Source organism: Drosophila innubila, assembly GCF_004354385.1.
Source record: "Drosophila innubila isolate TH190305 chromosome 2R unlocalized genomic scaffold, UK_Dinn_1.0 1_C_2R, whole genome shotgun sequence".
Lineage (NCBI taxonomy): Eukaryota > Metazoa > Arthropoda > Insecta > Diptera > Drosophilidae > Drosophila > Drosophila innubila.
This window is the reverse complement of record NW_022995374.1, coordinates 25,430,812-25,454,157: the sequence shown is the minus strand read 5'-3', so window position 1 is coordinate 25,454,157 and position 23,346 is coordinate 25,430,812. Positions and strand designations below refer to the sequence as shown.

The following is a 23,346-nucleotide window of genomic DNA, read 5'->3' as shown; positions in this document are numbered from 1 at the left end:
AATGAGAATTCAAACCAAAATTTTGGGAAGTTATTAAGTTTCGCGCTTTAGCAAATATCTTTACCGAGGCAGCACTTGTTGCAGGAATACATAAAATTCGACAACTGATTTGGTATAAAAGTGGAAAATTGATTATCCTTGTTTGAGTGCCACCAATTTAATAGGTCGTAGCCTTCTCTTAGATTCACTTGCATATCGGAATATCTACGAATTTCCTTATGAATACTGTCCTCTGGCGTTTGCAAGGTAACAAAATCAGAAAATAGATCGTCATCAAAATGCCCCCTAATATCCTTATCATTTTTATCATCGTTTTCATTTTCTATCGAGCAAAATCGTTTCATTAGTAATTTACACTCCCCGATTGTCTCGTCCTTTTCCGACTGTGTGCATTGCAATAGCTGGTTTACAACATAGCTCAAAATATTTACAACTGAAGAGATTTCATGAATTTTTAATCTACCCATCGGATCCTGACTTTAACGTATAATATATTCTATTCCATTTCATTGAAGAATAGCTAAAGTCCTGGTGATTCTTAAGGATCAAAAAGGCACCAGACTTTTGCAAATATTGGACAAGCTCGGTAACTTGATGCAACATTTCCTTAAGCTCGTCGACTTCATTAAATATTGTCTCGATGGCATTGTTCAGCATATCATTAATGCAGTTAATTTGAGCATCTCCGAGGACAGCTGCGAAACTCAAATCGACAGGTGTTACAAAGATCGGCTGGTCTTCGGTTATCCTACAATCGAAATCCCGTTATATGCCATCAATGTGGGATTCATGTTGCTAGCCTAATGAATAAAAATCTTAAAAATTTTTCTAGTATCATTTATATAAATATATATCTTGCCTGTACAGAAATCCATTTTTAAGCTGCTGATAGAGAGCAGTTGGTTGACAAGTCCGACACCTGTCACGTAATGTATGGTCAGACAGAGGTGTGTACTCTTTAAATAACTATGCGTCCAGCTGTCGCAGCTTATGCTATATCCATTTACGCTTCACACACATCCATCCGCACCTTTTCCAGGCTATCCAGGTAACAGTTCTCAAAATTGAAAGACATTGTATTTGCTTTCGGAAAGAGTTCATCCACGTCGATGTGACTGCCCAAGTTGGCTCCAATTTCAATAAGTATCGCAGCCAATTTCTTGAGTCCAGTGTCCTCAGCAATGTCCAAGCCTCGACAGTTTTCCACTGCCCAATCTGATATAGCATACTCTACTTTTTCCTTGGCTACATCATCGAGTGATGTTTCCGATACACTTTGCTCTTCTATAAGGTCTATATTGTCAGTGCTGTAGTCTTGATCCTCGGTGCTCACACTTTCAAATTGTATTCGGTTCTTGGCGATTTGGTAACATTTGTGTCGAACCAAATTTGAAGTACTACCATTAAATCTAAAGATACTTGGGCAAGTCCGGCACATGACACTTTTGATTTCAGTTCCATCCTGATCAACAACTCGGGAAAATATGTTCCAAACTTTGCTTCGGCTTCTCTTGTTTATTACTTTAAACTCTCCACTTTTAATTTTGCATCTTACAACTGCATGATCATAGTAGCCCGATTCACTGGACATATTCTATTTGAAGATTCTAATTAAAGAAACATTTATAATATTGATTTAATAATTACATGCGTATTTTAATAGTGTAGCAAATAGTGTTATTAACAAGTAAATATGAATGTAGTGAATCATTTACTTTGTTTCGAGTGGATTCGTGTGGATTGCACTCAAAAATCAGTGAACAGTTTTCCTCCGAACTTGAATGTTATTTTGCAGCAAAAAGTATCTACACAATTAAGCTTTGAAAACATTAAGAAAAACTTAAAGAGCGCTCCAAATAAATACTAAGCTATATTTGAACAATTAGCAGAAGATAGTCCAAATATGATACTTTAACACTTATCGACTGTCTATCGGTTGGCCGCCACAATAAATGGGAATAAGCTGTCGGCACTAAAATAGTCTGACGATGAGAAAATACACAATGTTCGTTTGGATCCTTGAATCGAAGTATGGAAATTTTGACTCGTGTCTTTTTGTGCCGCTTAATTTGATATTATGTTGTAATGGAATATACTAATTCACTGAATTTGACTGCAAATAAATGAAATCTACATATGAACTTAAGTCAGATTTCGGTTGTTACATTTTTATTTTTTACCTGATAGATTATTTGATTAAAAATTTAATTATTTAATGTGGCTATATTGATCTATTTTATGTTTAAAATTGACTCAATCGAGTTGTAAATTATCTCAGACTACAGCTCATTTGTGACGTCCACTATATTTTGGGACCCTTGCCAGTGTTGCCAAACATTACGTTATATGTTGATTGTCGTGCTTTGCAACACGGTTTTGTGCGTGACTAGAAACCGTGACATGCGTGTCGTATAGTAAATTTTACATTTTAAGTTTTACCTATTATTTTGATGATACGGTTTGAATAGGACGTCTAAAATGCACGTCGAAAAGAAATCGGAATTGCGAAGCCTTCTCAAATCAGGTGACAAGCGGTGTAAATTAGTAGAACCCCGAAATGCAAAGAGTTGTGTTTGGCGTTTCTTCAACTTGGTGTCTTGTGATGATCGAATAGAACCATATGCCTGCTGCAAAACCTGTGGCGATCTTTTATCATATAGTGGGAAAACTGGAACTGGCAGTTTGTTGCGCCATAGATGTTTACACACGACTAACGGTAAGTTTTGGATCTGATATTCACGCACGTCCCCTCACACTGCCACGCGTGTTCAGAGCGGGAAGCGTTTGCCTTGTTGTTGTCATCGCCACAACTTAAGCTATCCTAGGGTTGTTATATATACTAGAGATTCACGCGGTATATAGAAGTGTCTATTGTGTCTATTGCAAACAAATCGGTCAAAATTTTGCCTAATTTTGGATGTGCTCCTCCCATCAAAATACTCAGCTGTGCGTAACCAAAATATAAGTCTAAGCTTGACGACACATTAAAATCAAGAAAGTCCGTAATGCTTGTGTATTATAAAAAATATATAAAATGTAAAAGTGTTGCTATGTGCTGTATTAAAAAAAAAATAACAAACGCGATTTAATTTGTCTTGTTCATAAATTATTTAGTTCTTTGTTTTGTTATATTAAAACAAGCATTTCACAACACTTTTTTTCGCATGCACTTTCCAACACACACGCGCCAGCAACGCTAACATCGCTATTGCGTTTTTATGAAAAAAATATAACTGAGTACAGTTATTTAGTGAAAAACAAATTTTTAAATGCCTAAAGGACGAGTTAGCACTGTCTGGCAGCACTACGACATTAATGAAGAGTGCGAAAACTTTGCGGTTTGTCGCTATTGCGGCAATAATATATCGCGTGGTGGCATGGCCAGCAATCTTAAGGGCAATAATACCACCAATCTGTGGACCCACTTAAGGCATAAGCACGCCGACGAGGTGCTGATTAATCCGGTACAACAGCGATCCATTAGCCGACCTGGGGTTGTTACAATAAAGAAAGGTATGCTGCTGTCCTTATCACAACATACAATGACCTATTGACGTACCTATCGATCCCGCGCGACTGTCCCCAATTGCAAACTATCGCAAAACGATTATGCCCAGCCCTGCATTACAGCTGGGTGCTGGCAATTTATTGACATACGATTACATTTATTGCAGACTTAATCTAGAATTACTTTTATACATATTATTATTGATTAACAAGAGTATTTACATTGCAGAAAAAACATCTCGTATCGCCAAGGCGAAGGTTGTGCGGGAACCACTGCGTATCGCAAAACCAAAGGTCGAAGCGCATTCAACTATATCTATATCGGGAGCACTGCCGCAAAAGTGGGAGGAGTACGAGCACAACGAGGAAATTAGTGAGGACATTAAGGACATTATATATAGTGAAGATCCGCTCTGTTACAGTCCCATACAAGTGGTTGAAGATGAGATGTTAGACACTGGCGATAAAGTCACAATGATGACCAGCAGCCGGACAACTACTGCTCCTGTCGTTGCCACCGTGGTCTCAGCTCCCACAAGCGCGGCAAAAACATTAAAGAACAATTTGGAAACATCCATTGAACGTCTGACTACGGTGAGCGAGCAGTTGAGCTATGTCATTCAGCAGCAACATGAGCAGCACACCAAGGATGACGACTATTATTTTGCATTAAGTCTTGTGCCCATTATGCGAGAATTGTCCGTAAGCCGCAAGCTTTACGTGCGCTCGAAAATTCATGAAATATTGTACAAAGAGAGTGAGGAGACTTCACCTAAAACTGAATAATATATCAAGGGTATGATACGGATAAGCTAAATCTCTAAATATTTACCCTATAATTAAAATTTATGAAAGAAATTAAAATATATCTTAACAACAATTATTCATGTAGGTTTAAAAGTAAACATGTATGTTTGTTTGCTTACGGACAATTCGTAATCTTTAGTTCGAGCATTCTATTATTAAGCGCATATGTATGTACAGTTACATTTCTATGTATCATATATACATGTATACAAATATTTAATGCAAACCATTTACAAACCGCTAATAAAGTTACCTAAGACCTTCGCAATAAAATCCTTCAAAACTTAAAAGTTCTAATCATGCCAATCCAATCAATTTCTATCGGACTAAACATTATATTAAATTTGTGCAATGTATGTAAGAGACTTAAGGGAACTTGTTTTATAAAGAATATACATATATTCTTGATCTGTATCACAAACAAGGAACTACATATATATATAAGAGATAGAAATATAAAGAGAACATTTCCTGCTGAATGACTATGAGATTTATATAAATTCACGTTAAGTAAACGTAGCAATATTAAGATTTATGATTTACCTGTTACACTAGGCAACGAAACTAGAAAAAAATTACATATTGCTTAAGCCTTTATTTATATAACTAAATTAATTTGGCGAAGTATAAGATATAAATTATTAAAATCGATGGAGAAACATCATTATAACATTTTATATCACGGGATGTTTTTTTTTGGAGATTTTGCTGACTTTTTTGTTAATTAGTTTTGATCTTTAGTATAAGAAATGGTAATGTTTTTTTTTTTTAGATATCTTAACCAATCTCAAAGAATATCAATTGGTTGTTGGGTTGCACATTTTGACCATATTTCGTTAAATCAGAAATCAAAATTAGTTTAAAATGGTTCATTATCATATTTAACAGTCATGAGGACGATTGGTCGAAAATCGACCTTTAGTATGAAAAACTTTCTCATTTACTAAGATACTTCAACCAAACTCACAAGTTTAGTATTCTACCTTTATTGTCTTTTTATCTTCATCAATATTGGATCAAATCGGTCCACTATATCATATAGCTGCCATGAAATATATCGGCCTAAAATCAGGTTTTAGTATGAACAACTTTTTTGTTTTTAAAGATATCTTAACTAAGATTTTTTTGTAATGACAAATAAAAGCAAACATATAAAAAGGCATAATCCATAATACTAAGATGGGTCCATGGCCCTGGAGGGAATAACTCTGATGGGGAATTTGTCGATGTGAAAACGATTCAGTCTCCTACGCTGACGGTTACGGGTAACAAGTGCTTTAGTCCGGATATTTTAGGCGTATGATTTGTTGAGAGCTTGGTTAATGTCTTAATAAGGGAAGGGATTTTGAAGTATCGACGAATGATCCATAGATCGATTTATACAATTAAACTTGTCTTGTACTATCTTAAGATGAAAATTAGCCGCAAATCTAAAATAGAGATAACGTACGTGCAGATGGTCAGGATTATAGATTTGAATAAGATGCTCCTAGACCTGAGGGGTAGTTTAGAGGAAACCTTTAATAGCCAGTAAAAACTTCTTTGCACGAACTTGGAGAGAGTATCTAAGAGTCTTGGTGTAAGTCTTGAAATTAAGGGACTTGTCCGGTGTCAGTCCAAGATACTTATGATGAGAGGAGATTGGTAAACTGAATTCAGCAATTCTCTCTGCACGACAAAACTAATAGAATATGCAGTTTCCTTGGTCTTATACATCCACACCAAAGTTGGTTCAAATCAGTTCACTATATCCTGTTATTTATTAATTTAATCTTTCTAGCGCCACAAGCATATACATACATACTTATAAGTGTTCATGTGATATTTACTCAGCCGTCTTTCCATCGATTGTAACGGTAAACATATTAAACAACGGGTAATTTATATAGGTATATTGTATACAGCCAAGCAAATAAAATATTTTAGTAATTTAAAGTTTTCCTGTCAGAGACAAATTTTACGACGGATCGTTGACTCGCCGAGAAATGTAAGAGACATTACTATTTATCGGGATCTTGATGTTCAGTCTGTGTGCACCACGGTAAGTAACTTTGCTGAGAGATACAGAGCGCGGTTTGTAACCCATTCGAATTGCCTTGCCTTTGTACTTGCTAGACCTTTCAGGAGAAGGAGACTGGGAAGGAGACACATTTCTGACAGTTGGATATTTGGCCGAACGCCTGGTGGTTGGCTATTGCCTGACATCAGCTAGAACTGTTCAACCCTGTTACAGGCTTCGCCTTGTGCTTGATGGAGTCATATTTCAACACGTTATTTACATTTTTATCCTGCTAAGAATCTGCAGTTTTCCCTGCTTAATGTTTTCGATGTGTATGACACGAAATAAACTTATTATTTTATAAAAAATAAATTAAAATTTTTCGTGAACCATTTTTTTTAATCGACAAAATGTAAGTCAAAAACATAATTACCTAGTTCTTTAGAGAATAATACCAATCCAACGATATATAGAACATATCTGTAGCTTTTGTGGGTTTTAACGTTTTTTTGCCAAACTAGTTTTTTCTTTTTCAAAAGTCGTAGAACAAACATTACTTGACTTCCGATGGGGAATAATTCCTCATCATCATATCTAAGCGTTTTCAGCGCTTTTTAATACAAACAGACTTACTTTTCATCTTACTTTGGGAAGGCCACTAAAAATTTTAAAATGAATTATCTTTTGAACCAGTTGTCGGATGAACGAGCGAATGGGCTGCGTTCACCAGAACCCATCAATCAACAATTATCTATCACCTATCAAAAAAAGACACTTATGCTAAAAAAAAAAAAAAAAACTAATCCAAAAAAAAGTTTTAAAAAAAGAGAGAGTTTTGATGCAAAATCACCAATTGTGGCAACCGAGATTTTGCCTACGATTTGTTTTAACGATAACAAAGCATCATGGTGAACTCACAGAACTCATCGACAACAGAAAACCGATGAAATTTGATCAATTGTTCTGCTGAACGGCTGTGATGTAGAATCATGATGTCAAAATTGTGATGCTTTGTTATCAATAAAACAAATCGTAGGCAAAATAACACAAGATTTGAAATTTAAAGAAACGAAATGCATACTAGGTCTCTAGAGGATATGCAGCCTATTTGTAGGGAAAATGGCTTTGAAATGGTAATCGGTTTATAGCTTGATGTTCAGGTTACTTGGATCACAAATCATAATAGCAAAAAGTATTCAGCAGAAAATTATTTACAATCAAAAAACTCAAATTAGGTATTGAAATCACAAACCATGTTTCGTACAAAAATAGTAGTGTCTTACCACCCAATACTGATTGTTTTTTTGAGAGCGTTGAAAAAAGATTTCTCCCAATAATCTAAAAAACAGTAAGCTGATTAAATAATAAAAATATCTGGTTTTCCAAACTATCAAGATTGCAATGTACGGCAGTAGTATAAAATAAAATATAGGAATTTTTATGGGAATTACGATTGCTTAGTTTTTATTATTAATATTTTTAAATAAATTTTATTTAAATAACTTGTTAAGATTTACAAAACAGAGAGCATTACTAGAATTATAATTTACAAATCGATTTCTGGAGCTAATTTGTATGGCTTATGCAATGCTTAAAACTATAAATGTTCGTATCATTTATGCATTATTATTATTGTTTTTTTTTTCTATTACATTTTCAATAATAAGTATGTGTCTCTAGAAACCTACATACATTCATATATGTAAGTATATATTATAATACAATACCAATTAAAATTAACCCTACAGATCGAGTAATAAACAATAAACTTATTATGTATATGCACCCCAATATCGTGTATATTTATATTTCAGTTATTATTATTGTTAATTTATATGTATTTAAGTACATTATAGATTTATATTAAACTCTAGTCAACAAATGTTGGGCATTAAATCGGTAGTTGATTAATCTTCGACTTGACTTGTAAATAGCTGATGTGTTGAATCGTGTGATGTTTGAGTTGAATGAAGTTTAGATTAGATAGTGAAATTCTTTATATTATATCTATATATGCGTGTTCTGATGGGATCGATTAAGTGCACGATATGACTGCCAAAAGTTGATAAGTATGTTTCTAATAAAATGCAAATTTTAGCTTAGTTTTTTTGAATATTAACGGGTTCTCAAATAGCTAGTCGTATGTAAATAGCCCAACTATTTTTGTAAATCTTTGTATATTTTTAGGTATATATCATTTTGATTATGGGTTTTTCTACTTTGTCAGTTCGACAACGCATCGGTATTAAGTGTGTCTGCGTATAATTTTGAAAAATGATATGGCATATTCGATTGATTGATCTTCCAAAATTGTGTGTAGTCCTTTTGCAGCACGATATAATTATTGTATTTTGGTTTTGGTATTAAATTTTCGTATACAAGCATTTAGATATATCCAAAAGGTAATTAATTTTATATTTTAGTTTTGTATAATATGTATTTTCGTATTACTTTCAGATCATCATAGGTAATTTGTATGTAAATTGGTATAATTTGTTCTATTCACAGTTCTGATTATTACATCCAATAAATTTTTGATATATATATTTACATGCATATGTATATCGATTAATCAAGCGAACCTCCAAAATTACTGAAAATCTACGTAAGTAATTTCGTATAATAGCTTCAGCCGGTTTTGATCAATGGAAACAGCATTATCATAGATCTTAGATTATAACGTGGTTCGTAGCCCGCGAATGATATGGGTTTGCAATTTTATTCATATGTTTAAAGTTCTTTTTGATATATGGGTAAAAGTGTTTGTGAATTTTCATAAATTTACAAGGGCAATCAAAAATAAACAACAAAATTTGTTTACATTTTGTTTTTTTTTTATACAATAAATATTTGATGTATTCGTAATTGTTTAATTTTGGAAACATTTCCATCGCTTATTGCACTTTCGAGCTTCTTTTGCTGCTTTGATTTTCATTGGTGACTTTTGGGGGCGTGTGTCTCGGAGCGTATGGGCGTGGCAAGAACAACAGCGGCCAATGGCCTAATTTAATAATAATATTATTTGGTTGATGTCACCAGCTGGCTAGTGCTATATCCCTGTGTATTGCAGGTGGGCAGGGCGAAGGGATTGAAGCTCAGGCTGCTGACCCCTGGAAATAGAAAATAATAACAAAATTGTTAAGTTTTTCAAATTTTGTGATTTATTTATTGAATATATATTTCTAGTATAAACAATTTATAATTATAACCAGGTGTGTTCCAAAATTCTAAGTTAGGTCGGTATTCTTTTAATATAAGAGACCTATTTTTTCAACAAATTTTTTTTCAACTTTAAAACTTTGAAATTAATTTAATAAATTTAAAATTTTATTAAATATATCAACTTTCCTTTTATTTAGAGCACACACAATTGCATTCGAGGAAGTGTTGTCAACTCATAAAGGAAAACTTAGCTGCCTGTTTTTATAATATGATCAATTTCCAAAAAGTATCAAAATTAGCAATTTTTATAATATAAAAGATAGAACTATGAAAATTTTTGACAAATTGCTTTTAATAGGCTATTTCCATGAAAATTCACATTTGCCACATTTTCTCACCTTTGAATGTGGCATATTTTTGGCATTCCACGACCAAATGTGAATCTGTTAAGACATTTGAAAGTCACGCAAGCAAATCAGCTGTTCGGTTTCTGTGCAAAAATTATAAAAAGCTGACAATAACAACATTTCAATATTTATTTTGATATTATAATTGGCGCAAATTTAATGCCTAACGTTTTTTATAAAAGAAAACAGCTGGTTAAGGTGATAATTGTTTTTTTTTCACGAGTTTATCGATAAGCATCGCGTACTTGATAAAAAAATTCTGAAATTCGCCGAGGCGAATGTCAAAAAATCTTAGCATTCATTATGAATGAGCCAAAATTATCATTCGGATTTTGTACTGAAATGAAGTCAACATTCGGGCCGAATGATGAAAATGGCGTCGAATGTGCCAAATGTGCTGTCGTGGAAATAGGCTATTACAAAAATGCACCTTTTGATAATTTCTTTATTGGTTAGCCTAAAAGTATGCTTTGCTTATTACACACTTCCTCGCATACATGTCACAATATTTACCATAGCATACTTTTCAGTGCGTTACGAATTACAAAAAGGGTTCTTACAAGTGACCCTAAAAGTATGCAAGAAGAATAAAAACCAGTGCAATGGATTCCACAAATTTAACCCTTGGCCTACGTCAACATTTTAATAAAATCGCGCAAGATTTGTAAAGAGGAAAACAAATAAAAAACTCTTGAAATTTTTGGAAAAATAAGTTTGATAGCATTTAAAAATGTTAAAAGAAATTATAAATACCGTTAAACGTGTGTTGATTGTGTGTTCTTGTTGTTGTTGTTGTTGTTGTTGTGGTGGTTGTGTTTTATGACAATTACAACGGCAGCCGGCATCGTTATCAGTCGATGATTGTTGTTTGTCGCAGTTGCTGTTGTTGTTGTAGTTGTTGCAGTGTCACTTTTGGGGGCGTCGTTAGCTTTGCAGACGATAACCTTGTGTTCTGTGTGTATAGCTGTGGTAGGCTATATATGTGTATGTGTGTGTTTGGTCATGTCCGCCATCCATGCTCCCTACTGCATGCTCCTTGCTCCTTGTTCCATGCTGGTGTTGCCATTGCCTTTCGTCCGCTTTGCACTTAAACGGCCGCCGCTGTTGCTGCTGACACGGCAGGATTATGCCAGGGCTGATGGGGATGCGGATAATGATGCGGATGGGCGGCGGTCGCATGATGATGCTGAACGAGCGCCGAATGCCAAGGCGTCGATACGGACACTGTTAAGGATTAATGGCGAAAATGCACTTGCTGAGCAATAATGTTTCACTTTGTTTTGGAGTAAGTACAGGTACGAGTATGTGGATTGTGTGGTGTAGTAAGAGTATAACATGTTTCTTTTGGGTATAAGTTACAAAATCAATAATAAAAGCAAGAGAGTCGAGACGCAAATCTCTTCAAGAGATTCTCCCACCCAGCTCATCAGAGTTTTAACTAAGAAAAAATTCCTTTGGCTAAATGACCTGCTCATCGGGGTGCAGTTCAGTGGCTGTAGAATATCTGTCCGCATTTTACACTTACTTGAGGTGGAGTTGAATACGCTGCCCGGCGATGAGGAGAGTGAACTCATATTTGGAGCAGGACCATATCCATTTGCGGTGGCAGCAACGGCGGCGGTGGCTGCTGTGGCGCCATAGGAGCCACCTGAGCTGTGGGGCGTCGAGGCGCTGCTGCAGTATCCGCCGCGCGGACTGACGCTGCTCGATTGGGCGCGCTGGTAATCATCCTCCGTCCACTGACCGGTTCCATCCTGCACGCTCACCGCCAGCTGGCCGGCATAGGAGTTGAAGCTGGTGGAGCCGCCGGGCGATCTGCTGCAGCAAAGGGGGGAGCGTTAGGGACAGCTGCAAGGAGTGGAGTGTGTGGAGGATGGCGAGATGCTTACCTGGGCATGGAGTAGAGTGCCTCAACGAGATCCGCAGCGCGCTTAAGGATGATCTCCTTTTGTAGCTTCTCCGGATCCCCGGGATGACGGGGTATGAGCTTTTGCAGACGCTGAAATCCGTAGTCGATAGTGGGTTCGTTGAGTGCTGCTTGATCGGCGGAGGGAGGAGAAACGGAAAGCTTAGACATGCTAACATGAGGAATCGAATTAATGGCATCCACTTACAGACATAGACAAAGCGTCCGGGTGATCCCTTGCAGAACTGTTTGCTCTTGTAGGAAAGCGTCACCTCGACTACGCCGGGGATGTGGCGTGGCGGCGTTTGGACCCGTATCGCGTGCGACGTGATAAGCTCACTCCACACCAACATTGTGCCAAAGACCACCTGCAATCCGTCAAAGAAGTTGTCGCCCACAATAATCACGGTGGCGCCACCTGTTGTCCAGCCCTCGCTGGGCGATATCGCCTTAATGCAAGGCGTGGCAACGGGCAGCGGAGGATACAGACCTGAAAGTTTCAACCAAATGTGTTGTTTAGTGTAAGTGCGTGTGTTACAAACGCTCGAGGCATTTCATTTGTTGGGAAGTACGAGTACAGTATACAAAGAGAAACGAGATACGAAACGAGAAAACGAAAAACGGGATCGAGTTGCCAATTGCTACAGAATTGAAATGAAAAGCGAACACAAAGTAAACAAACTAAATCGATTGAATGAAAACAAGAAATCGATAACTAGTAATCGATAATGAATTGGAATTTTGTTACAGACCATCATAGGTACTGTCGGGCGCTAGGGGGTGACCGGATATGGACAGGGATGTGTTGCCTGTACCTTCCGTTGTGTCCAGTCGCTTGGCGCGGCGTCCGTGCTTCGAGTTGTTGTGCACGAACATGTTGTCCGAGATGGCCAGGAGAGGACCATCGACGGCCACTTGGGTGGAAATGACGACCTGTCGAATAATAATTAATATAATATTATAATACGTGTATAGTCCCAATTACTCTCCTCAAAAACAGGTCAAACCGACCAGAAAAAAAAGTGCACACTATATGGAAGAAAATCCTCTATTCTTAAAATCTTTGATTTGTAATATTTATTATAATTATTCGGATGCATGTGTGCCCATTATTCTTCAACATTTCACGAATTTAATCAATTTCAGAATTTGTAATATAGTCTAGATTTCCGGATAGAGGATGTTTGATAGTTATTCCGACTTGTTTTATAACACACAGATGTATACAGAAAACAGTTTAATAAGCTACACTGATTGAATGGTATGGCACTATTAATGGTAGCATAATTAACATTGCCTTTACATCGAATTAACAGCAGGTGTAACATTTTTACAGAAGGTGTAACATTTTTACAAATTAAATCCCCACCTTACTTTTATTTTTGCAAAAAGAATATGTAAGTATTCTCACCTGAAATCTTCTCATGTCCCGCGGGTTTCCAGCATTTTTTAAGCAATTCTGATTGCACTTCAAGAAGAATTTGAGGAAAAAGCTGTAGGCAATAGAAATGCAAGAATTAATAATTAATCATTAAAGTAAGGTTATATAAAAATATATATATGATATTCAGCGATTCAAACTGGTAGCCGTAATTGCAGTCAAAAACAAATAACCGTTTAGTAACTAGTTCATGTACATGTAACCGGTATTTCGAAACCAAAACACTTTGAGAACCAGTAACCGTTACGAAACTGAATCCGATATTCGTTTCGGTTTGAAATCCTGGCTTCAGTGATTGCGATAAGAGGAACACTTAACAGTCAAATCATTTTCATGAGCTGCTAATGATCGAGTGCGCCTTTTACAGTCGCCACACTTGCCACTTGCTGCTGGTGCCGCATTTTGCAGCAGATGTTTGGCCCGGGGGCAACAAGAGCTGCAGCACTTGCCCTCGCTTCTGCCACATGCCCTCTGCTTGCCTCAGGCGCAACATCGCAGCGTGCGATAAGCGGATACGGATACACGGACACAGAGCCGGAGTCGGAGTCGCAGTCGGACTTGGGGTGACAGTTATGTGAATGGGATGTCCTGCAGGCAGGATATTCGAAATTGACACCCGTGTGTCGCGCATTTAAATGGTAAAATACTATACACCCAATATACCCACAACAGCAGCAACATATCGCCCCACAGCTCACAACCTTTCCCCCCTCTCCCTGCCTCTGCTACTGCCCCGCCCTGCCACACGTTGATTTTATTTGCAGAAATAATATTTTCCTGCTGCTTCCGCTGCAGGGGGTTACCCCCCTACCAAACAAATTGGCAGTATTTTTCAGTTTATTATACTTTTTCAGTCATTTTGTTGTTTCTCACTCGACAAATTGGACAAATTAGCCCAGGAGGCGTGTCCTGCCCCTGCGTAAGTCGCTGTTACAGCATTTTCGGTGCTCGTCGCAGGCGGAACATCTGCATACGAGAATGTGCACCCTGTTGGTGTGCCATAAATTTGTTTACTATCCATGGGGAAGTGTACTTGAAGAGGAAGTGTATCTCTTGGGCGGGGGACGTGTTGAAAGATCTGCGTCTTGTGTTTCATCTCCTCTCAGATCCCTGAATATCATACATACACACATACCATTACAATTGACATTTTATTTTTACTAAAACCGAGTATTTTTAGGAATAATAAAATTAAAATATTCTTCATTTGACATACTTTTTCTTAAAGTGCCTAATCTTCCCATTTTAATTTCGTAGGTCAGTTTCAGGTCGATATTTACAGTAGATACTGGTAATATGCACAAGTTATCTATATTAGATATTAAATTCAGCAAGAAATTTGGCTGAAATTTATCAACTCATTTGCTGGTTTAGTTAATTATTTGCCTAAAACTTTTGTAGTATTTCTACAATCCAGTAAAATATATAGCCCATATAAATTGTATTTGTATTTTAGATCACAAGTGAACTCAAGCAATTGCCCCCATATTATAATTATCAATTTGTCAAAACAGTAAAGCATTTCAAATATAAATGGTTTCAGTTGCGAAATGATCGACTCGCATATACTCTATATTAAGCTGCTTAGTGTACTGAGTATATCTGATTTAACAAGTTATTCGCTTAAATGTTGTTTAATAACAATATTAACTCTTTTTTTTTCTTCGTTTCTTAGTATACCCAAATCGGAGTAGTTTATGGGTTTAAGTTGAGTTCATTGTTCTCTGTATGACGTGGCCTGTTTGCTCTTAAGGTTACAGGGTATATGCGTATGAAATTGACATTTTCAATACGAGAAATTTTCAACTACATTCGATAAAACACACAAGTCTTACAAATGCCAGACGCAAATGTTTTATCAAGAAACTTGAAGCGAGCGCAAAGTCAAAATTGATTATGAATTTATGTACATTTTCGACAATGGGTAATATATATAGCATTCGAGTACATTTGTACACAGATACACATATTAAAATATTTGTACTGCTTATGGGGCCACGTGTGCTGAGAGTCGAGCTGATTGTAGAACTTGTTGAAGTCAAACTTGGACTCTCGATGTTCGATGAGAATGAAAACAGATGTGTGTTTATGTTTGTTGTCGTTGTTGTTTGAGTTGTTGTTGTTTTTTATATGCATTGGCAAGAGCAGCATACGAGGAGAGCATGAGCAGCATCATTAACACGACCATCGCTGATCCCAAGGGGACAGAGCGCCGTGTATCTCTCAGATACAATATCGAGTTACATGGAACCCTCACAGATGCAGTAACTGCAGTCGAAATTTGAATACGTATCGAGTGGATATTGAGAGCTGTCCGCCTAGGTTAACTCATTTACGGATCATATCATTTACGTCGTCACCATTTACCATTCACCATTCACCATTGTGTGCATCTTTATGGAGAGCTAATTGACTTTCTCGGAAGTACCAAAGAAGTCTCACGCTTGAATTACAATGTTTTCAAATATCCTGACAGGACGCATAAATTCCCCGACCGACATAAATCGTATTCTTTGTGTGTCCTCTGTGTTTTTGGGGTCGTCCTTGTCTAGGATTCCCATTTGCATATGCCTCGACTGTCTACAAAACTCTTCGAGCTCTGTTGAGAATCTTTGTTGATTCAATTTAATCTGACAGGATTTCTGGCACTCGGACTTTGAAGCTAATCTTCGCTCTCTTCTCTGTGCTGTTTTTTATTGCTCCACCTCTCGTTGGGCAATTAAAAATTCAGCGCGCGTTCTGCCAATAAATCAAAGTGTCTCCATTTTCGTCCTGGCTGCGCGGCAACAAAGTTAGCTTTCCATTTACTCGCAGTTTTCCTACTGGCTGCCGCGTACAATTTTCATTTAATGAAAAGCTACGCATCATCAAATGTCCGCACATGACATTGGCCTGGCTAGCAAAATGGCCAAGAATGGCCAAAAATGGCATCCACTTGGCCCATTGGCAGCTGGAGCACGTAGAGCCAACGAAGTGCATAATTGGCCATTCATATTTTCCCCCGAGTTAGATGTACTCCTTCTTTTTAAAAAGACTTTTAAGTACTTTGCAGCACGGTCTTTAAAGTCGAACTTAAATTGGATTCGATGAAGGAATATAAATCTTAGCGCTGTTTTTAGATCAGTCAAGTGAAATGGTACATCTGATTATTGTTTTTAATCTTATGTGCACACTCAACATACATAATCCTTAAAGGAAATACATTTTACTGGAATGGTTTAAAAATTCTTAAATGCACCAAAAGTGTAAATGTTCTTGTAACTAACAATAGTTGCTGGAAAATAAAATAAATTTTTTAATTTAGTAATTAAACCCAAAATAAATGTATTTATTAAAATTAAATTTCTGACATTTCTGTATCTTTTATATCCTTTCATTACTAGTAGGTACCACAGATAGAATTCGTTGTCAATATCTTTTAGGCAATGAAAGATCGAGACTTCGAGACTTGTTTTTTTTGCTATGGAAACTAAAATATTTTTGTTTTCAGTGTAGGGGGTGAGGGGGCAATTAGTCCGACCTGCTCTCCCTGCCTACGTCCTTGGCTCCTTGAATGTGCAAACGATTAACTGTGAATTTGTGAATCAACAACAATAACAATAAGAAGAAGAGAGCTTTAAAGCATTATCTTTGCATCGCTCGCACAACATTTAATGATGAATACGAGCGCACATAAATCGCTTTGGGTTTCGGCTTTGCAGCTGTCGACTCTTGATGTTATCTCGCTGACATTGGAGGTGGGCGGAGGTGGAGAGGCGATAACAGAATGTAGCCGGGAGCAACTCTGGCGCACGCCAACTGTGCCATTCGCACAGGTGAGAAGCGTAACTCCACCTTATCACCTTCATCTCTCCTCTCTCCTCTGTCCTCGCCTACGCTGTCTCCGCTTTAGCCGCTGCGGGCTACTTGGCGCTAATTTTTCACTAACGATAATATTCAAAATTTTCAACTTTATTGCCGCATAAAGTCAATGACTATGGCAGACACCAATACAGAGGCACGCAGACAGTGCCACCCAAATATACTCGTACAGTGTAATGCAAAAACTTACTTTGGCGCCATTTCGCCATGACAAACACACACACACACACAAACACAGAGACACAACATGGCGGACGACGTCACCATTTTGTTGTTGTTGTTGAAATCGAGGTTGAGGTTGGGATTGGGATGGAGGTGAAGAGGGGGCGGCTGCTGGCGTTTTCTATTGTTGTTGGTCTCTTATTTATTTATGCTCTTTCTCGGCTTAACGCTGCACGCTTCGCGGCGCACGCACAAGACCCCAAAACGTAGAGAACCCTTCGCCCCGCACTACCCCCAAAGCATCCATGAACAGTTGCAAAGATTTCTCCCACCCCCGCCTCCTACCACGCTGCGATGTCGGCACAATCCTTATCAAAATCGCACTTGGACTTGGACTTGAACGTCTTCGACTTCGTCGTCGTCTTGTTGAGAGTTCATAGCTTTGGGTCTTTGTATTAAAATAGACTTTGGGGGCGGTTTTCTATGCGCTGTTGTTGTTGTTGTTGTGTTTGTGTTTTTGTTACGCTTTCATTTTCGTTGTGGTTCATCCTTTTCGCCGGAAGAGAGAGAAAACATTTATAAGGAACTTGTTGTAAACACTTTCGTTTATTCCACAGTAACATTGCAAACATCAAGAGAGCACGAGAGCGAGAACGAGAACGAGAGCGAAAGTGAGTAAAGTTCTTTGAGTGACTTCTTTGAGTGAAGCTTTGTCCTTGTGTTCATTTCGTGAATGAATTTCGGCCTGTGCGGGGGAGGGAGATGGAAGAGACAGAGAGAGAGAGAGAGAAAGGCGGCTTCTGCTGTTTTGGGAGAATTTCGTTTGTTGTGGATTTGTCTTGCTTTTGCTTTGTGTTGTTGTGCGTGAGAGTGCGTGAGTGTGTGTGTGTTTTGGGGTTGCTTTGGGATTCAATGTCATGCCGCTGGGACCAGGGAAATACCTCGTAACTGTTCTTGCTATTGTTGTTGTTGTTCTTGTTGTTTTTACCGGGCAGAGAAGCAACAACAATGGCAGCTTCTTGTTGTTTGCGATTTCTTCATCTCTAAACTGATTATTTTTGTAAGCACACGCATGTGAGCATCTGTGTGAGTGCCTGTGTGTGTGTGACCATATAAATACCATATCGAGGTTAAATATCAGACATCGATAAAAGCTACAAGCAGACAAAGATACACCAACAACAAGAAACAACAAATACAAAAAGTATCTTTTTGTAGCTTAACTGTATCTGTGTATCCCAAACGTTGTTGCCCTTAACTTTTGGCCACTCTTTCGCTTATCCCTTCGCGTTTTCTCAGCCTTAGCCCAGTTCGCATCCGTTTCTAACCTTTTCCAACTACTGAGCCATCAAATTATCGACCTTATTGAAATGCGCAAATTATGCTAACTATTTTCGCTCTTACTCTACACTAGCGACTTTTTCGTGTGTGTGTGTGTGGTTGTGTATGTTGACTGTCAGTTAACGCTTTTAATAGAATTAATTATGCAGCATGCGTAAATGGCTGAGGAAATGCCACAACGTAATCACACGAAACACACATGAGAAACATGCAAAAGATGACGACGATGAAAATGATGATGATTATGTTGATGCCGATGATGATCATGATTAACTTCTGAAAGGCATTTCGAAAGGATTTGAACATTTTAAATAACATCGCGGTCGTTTCAATTATGCACACATCGGATAGTTTGCCTCTAGATATAGATAATTCATTGGCATCACATGAGATACTGTAACTTAAAGTGCTAATATTGAATTTTAAGATACCACTAAGTATTAAAAGAGTTGAGCTTAGTTTGTGATAAATATTAACAATTAAAGTGTAGTTGAAGAGCTATGATGCACTAATAAATACTTTGTATCTATTCCATTATTGATAATGACACAAATATCCTTAGTTGTGAAATTCTCTTTAAAACCTTGCACAAATATTCAGAGTTCAAACGTTTATCAGAAATTGAAATGGAAAATAGATATTTATGATTTAATAAACTGCATTTCCCAAGAGCTAACGATTCGCAACGAATGCCATTTACCATTTATACAAAGAAGAGATAAGTAAGAGAGAGAGAGAGAGAGAGAGAGAAAGAGAGAGAGAGAGAGAGAGAGAGGGAAACCGAGAACAGAGCTGAAATTTGCATTAATAATTCAATTTCAATAGACAGGCTACAAATATGCAAATTTGTGCGCTCTTTGAAATGCAAAATTCAATTCGAATTGTTGTACCATTGATTTATGAGGTGCGAATAAGCTGCACTTGCACTCTCTGTTTAGGCCGGGCTAAGAAGTATCTGGGGATCTTACCACTTCAAAGATGTGCGCAGGCATATAGAAAATACATAGATTGGATGGGGACTGAAATTGCGATTGGGATTGGATCGGGAGTGTCTGGCATTGGGCAAGCGATAAAAAAGGCAAATGTACGAGGCGGTTATCCTTATCGATAATTAACTGTTATGGACTCCACGACTGTCTGTCTGCCCAATATTTCATCTGGCTGCGTCCGCCTGTCGATAGCTGACCGCAAGTGCCGTCAAATTTGTGTCTGCCTTTCATTTTTTTCTCTCTCTGAATATTTAAGTGGCTCACTCGCACTCATCCAGTCATCCACTGAACCATTCAAATGCGTGCGAGCAGTCCAGAATCATTCACTCCGTCTGTAACTCCAACAGCAACAGCAATACCTGAATGGGAATGGGATCGGGAACGGGAATGGTGTGCCTGAATGCATTTAGAAAATTAAAAATTGTAGCCACAACTAGCAGCAGTTTTGTCATCATTTTTAGCGCGATTATCAAGGCATGCAACGGCCAAAAACATTTGCTTGCCACACGCAGCCAATGCCCTAAGCCACAATCGTGGCAGTACATATTAGGCATACATCCCATAGTTAAATACAGCAAGTTGACTCTTTTGTAAACTTGATATGATAAATGTATATCTCTGAATTGGTCTTTCAATTGCTTAAACTTGCCTCTTGCTAAATAAAATGATTAAAAGCTACAATTGGCTATCCCTACCGATTGCCCTATTATTTTCGACGCCACTGTTGCCTATTGGACACCACAAAATGTCAATTCTATTTGTCACCCTCCTGGCTGTGGGGTTTCTGTGGGCGCAAAGTGGGTGCAGTGGAGAAAAGGGGTAAAGGGGAGTGAACAGTGCACAGTTGCCCACATTTGTCCGTGAGTTTGCACTTAGTTTATTTGCCACGCCAGGGAAAATATAGAAAATTGAAATAAAGCGAAGAAAATGTCAATGACGTAGATAAATGCAAAAGTGGCAAATTTTGGATTGTGTGCTTGGCTTTTTATTCTCTTGTCTCCTGTTTTTGCTTTTGCTTTCTGCTTTCTGCTCTTTTTTCGTCATTTGTCGTTTGGCCACTCTTCCAAATGGCAATTTTCAGTTGCTTTTTTAACAGATGTTTTGTTGTTGTTGTCTTCCTTCAATTTACGCAAATTAAAAAGTCGAAGCTGGCATTTGACACGCGATAAATGTTAATAGTGTCTGTACGTGTGTGTGTGTGTGCTGTCAATGTATGCGTGGGCATAATTTGCCTCATTACGCATACGCCAGATGGGCCCATTGAAAAATGAAATGATAATTGAAATGAAATCCGAAATTCAAGTTCAAATGCGATCAGCAAAAATGTGTGAAAAAAGCGCGGTACATGTCGCAAACGACACAGACAACAACAACAACAACCACAAAATTGAGAACAAGAATTGAAATGCCGCTGTGGGATCAGATCACATCGGAGTGCTGGACACGCTGTGCCCATGGTGGCGACAATGCGAGCATCGACCACCGACCACCGCCGAAGTGCGCTTTAAATTCACTTAATTATGGAACACACAAGAAGTGCATACCAAAAAAAAACAACAAAAAATGCGTTGCAAACATTGCAATCGATCCACACACAATGCTCGAGTGTCCTCGCAAATCATAAATAAAAGGAAACCGAGAGACACTGTCCCCAAAGCTGGAAGCTGCAGCTGAAGCAAAGACTGAGGCAGAGAAAGAGACGGAGACTTAGAGATTGAGTAAGTTTTAGTCAGCGCTGATGATTGCAATTCCTCCTTAGCCACCGTGACTAATAGTTGAAATAGTGGCTTAAATTTGGTGACAATTAAACTAGTTATGGGAATCTGCACGATGAATGCGTGCAATGATTGATCGTGTTCGATATGTGACTTATCGATAATTAGTTATATTTGATTTAGTGTTGTACAACTATGTATTTTGATCTAAAATGAATCTGGTCACTTACTCTCTCTTCTTAGTTAAGCAAACTGAAGTAAACGCATATGGTGAAGTAAGAATAAACACAATAAGCGTCTCAGAATATAATTAACATATATGTATGTACATATGTTGTATAAGAAAAGACCTAATCGTAGGAACTATTTTATTGTGAAACATTACTTAAGTCTTAATGCACAAATGAAAAGGATATCCATGCTGAGGAAATCTTTAATAACAATTTGGGTTATGTAAGTACTGAAAAGATATAAGCTTAGCTACGGATAGCAAATATTGAACCTATTCTTAAATCTATTTCCCTCTCTAGATCTATGTAAATCTGCATGTGTAACTATCTGAACATCTACATTTTTATCGATTTATTTCGAGTTAGTTATAGTTTGCCCCACTGTGCGTAGTACGCGCATTGTCTGTACAATTTCGGCTTCTCTAAAGCCGCTGCAGATCGGTCGGCAACTGCAGATCGTTGCATGAATAACAGAAATTCATCAATAAAACATGTAGAGAGCAGAGTCTTGGCTCCAAGTTGTTGCCACTATTGGTGCCCCTGTTGTTGTTGTTGCTGTGGCTTTTGTGATGTTGCTGTTGCTGTTGCTCTCACGGCACACGTTCGAGCGTCATGCAAGTGGCATGAACAGCAACAGGAACAGATATTGCGTCCAAGGGGGGCGATTGGTGTTGTCTTCTGGTTGTTGTCATATGTATCAGTTTTTGGCCAACTTAGCTAACCACTTTGAAATGCAAGCGACTGTGTTGACTGTGGCCCGTTCTCTGTTCTCTGTTGACTGTGTTCAGAGTCGGAATTTTCAATCAGTTCCAATTGTTGCGCGCTCAGTGACAAGTTTTCGATGAGGAGCATCGATGAAGGAAGCAACAGTCGATGTTTGAGTGGCAAAATGTGCTGGACCCCCAGCCAAGTTAGCGCTTTAGCTTGTAGGCCTTGGCAAAATTTAGTTGCGAACACATAGATTATCCAAGCAGAACGCGAACGAGTCGAGTTCGAGTTTTAGTCTCTGTTTTGTGTTTGTGGCGGCATGATCTACTGGCATATCAATGAGCTGGAGCTGAAGCTGGATCTGGAGCTGGAGCTCAAGCTGAAGGTGAAGCTGGAGTTGCCTTTGACTGTCTGACTGATCCATGCCGACCCGCTGCTGATTGGGGCGGAGTGTGCAGCTGTGATTGATATGCGTCTTGCCAACCTGGCCAAGACTGTGTGCTGCTGGCTGTGTCATTGCCGACAAAAGTTACAGCCTGCCTGACAAATGCGACATGTGCCGAGGCAGAGGCAGAAGCAGAGGCAGAAGCTGAGAGAAATGATGCCAAGCAAGTCGTAGTTGGGAATGCGACGGGATTAACCAATTTGGTCAATGCCAGCTCTACAGCTGTGGCTAACAAGGCGATCTTCGATCTTGCACTGACGATCGATCGCATTGCGCAAATAAACAGGCGAAAAATGAATTAATAATCGTAAATATCAAGAGCAAAGTGTCGCGCCTGCGCACGTGGCTGAAGTTGGACCTGAAGCTGGACTCGGAATCGGATTCGGATGCACTCGACTACATATAACCACAGATAACTGTTCTCGCAACGGCTTGGTGTAGGTATCTTGCCACATTGTGGAGCACGTAGCGCGTTGAAAACACGTTCAGTAATTTTAACAAGATCATAAATGCAAGTGGGCTCTGATCTTGCCGAACCTCTCATTGCAACTGGAGAGTCAAGAGTCGAGAGTCGAGAATCGCGAATCGAGAATCGAGGCTTGAGGCAGTTCTACAATCTATTTCCTAATTTGCAAACTGCAACCGAAGCAGAGTCTCTCTATTTAT

At 38.3% G+C, this 23,346-nt stretch overlaps 2 protein-coding genes across 4 annotated transcripts in view; one reads left to right on the top strand and one right to left on the bottom strand.

Moving 5' to 3' along the window:
- The first annotated feature begins 2,350 nt into the window (after positions 1–2,350).
- LOC117784619 lies at positions 2,351–4,611 on the top strand. 2 transcript variants are annotated; one of them, XM_034622414.1, is made up of 2 exons: positions 2,351–2,716; positions 3,737–4,611. In XM_034622414.1, exons 1-2 carry the CDS (start codon positions 2,479–2,481, stop codon positions 4,291–4,293), a joined length of 795 nt encoding a protein of 264 aa, XP_034478305.1. In that variant the 5' UTR covers positions 2,351–2,478; the 3' UTR covers positions 4,294–4,611. The 2 variants fall into 2 exon arrangements, with proteins under 2 accessions (XP_034478305.1, XP_034478304.1); XM_034622413.1 differs by lacking the exon at positions 2,351–2,716 and adding an exon at positions 3,167–3,513.
- Positions 4,612–8,982: 4,371 nt separating this feature from the next.
- Positions 8,983–23,346, bottom strand: part of LOC117785461 (transcription factor collier) — a 31,791-nt gene continuing 17,427 nt past the window's right edge. Inside the window, exons 6-11 of one of the 2 annotated variants that reach the window (XM_034623485.1) lie at positions 13,200–13,281; positions 12,541–12,721; positions 11,997–12,278; positions 11,772–11,919; positions 11,408–11,697; positions 8,983–9,423 (exon numbers count right to left, since the gene is read on the bottom strand). In XM_034623485.1, the coding sequence (XP_034479376.1) occupies positions 9,332–9,423; positions 11,408–11,697; positions 11,772–11,919; positions 11,997–12,278; positions 12,541–12,721; positions 13,200–13,281 (1,075 nt within the window). In that variant the 3' untranslated portion in view covers positions 8,983–9,331. The remainder of the gene's footprint in view (positions 9,424–11,407; positions 11,698–11,771; positions 11,920–11,996; positions 12,279–12,540; positions 12,722–13,199; positions 13,282–23,346) is intronic. The other variant, XM_034623486.1, reaches the window with a different exon arrangement.

Bases quoted from the DNA above. Each gene is read 5' to 3' on its own strand.
- LOC117784619 (XM_034622413.1), top strand. From the start codon at position 3,270: ATGCCTAAAGGACGAGTTAGCACTGTCTGGCAGCACTACGACATTAAT. The intron at 3,514-3,736 runs GTATGCTGCTGT...TTTACATTGCAG, and splicing joins GGTTGTTACAATAAAGAAAG to AAAAAACATCTCGTATCGCC.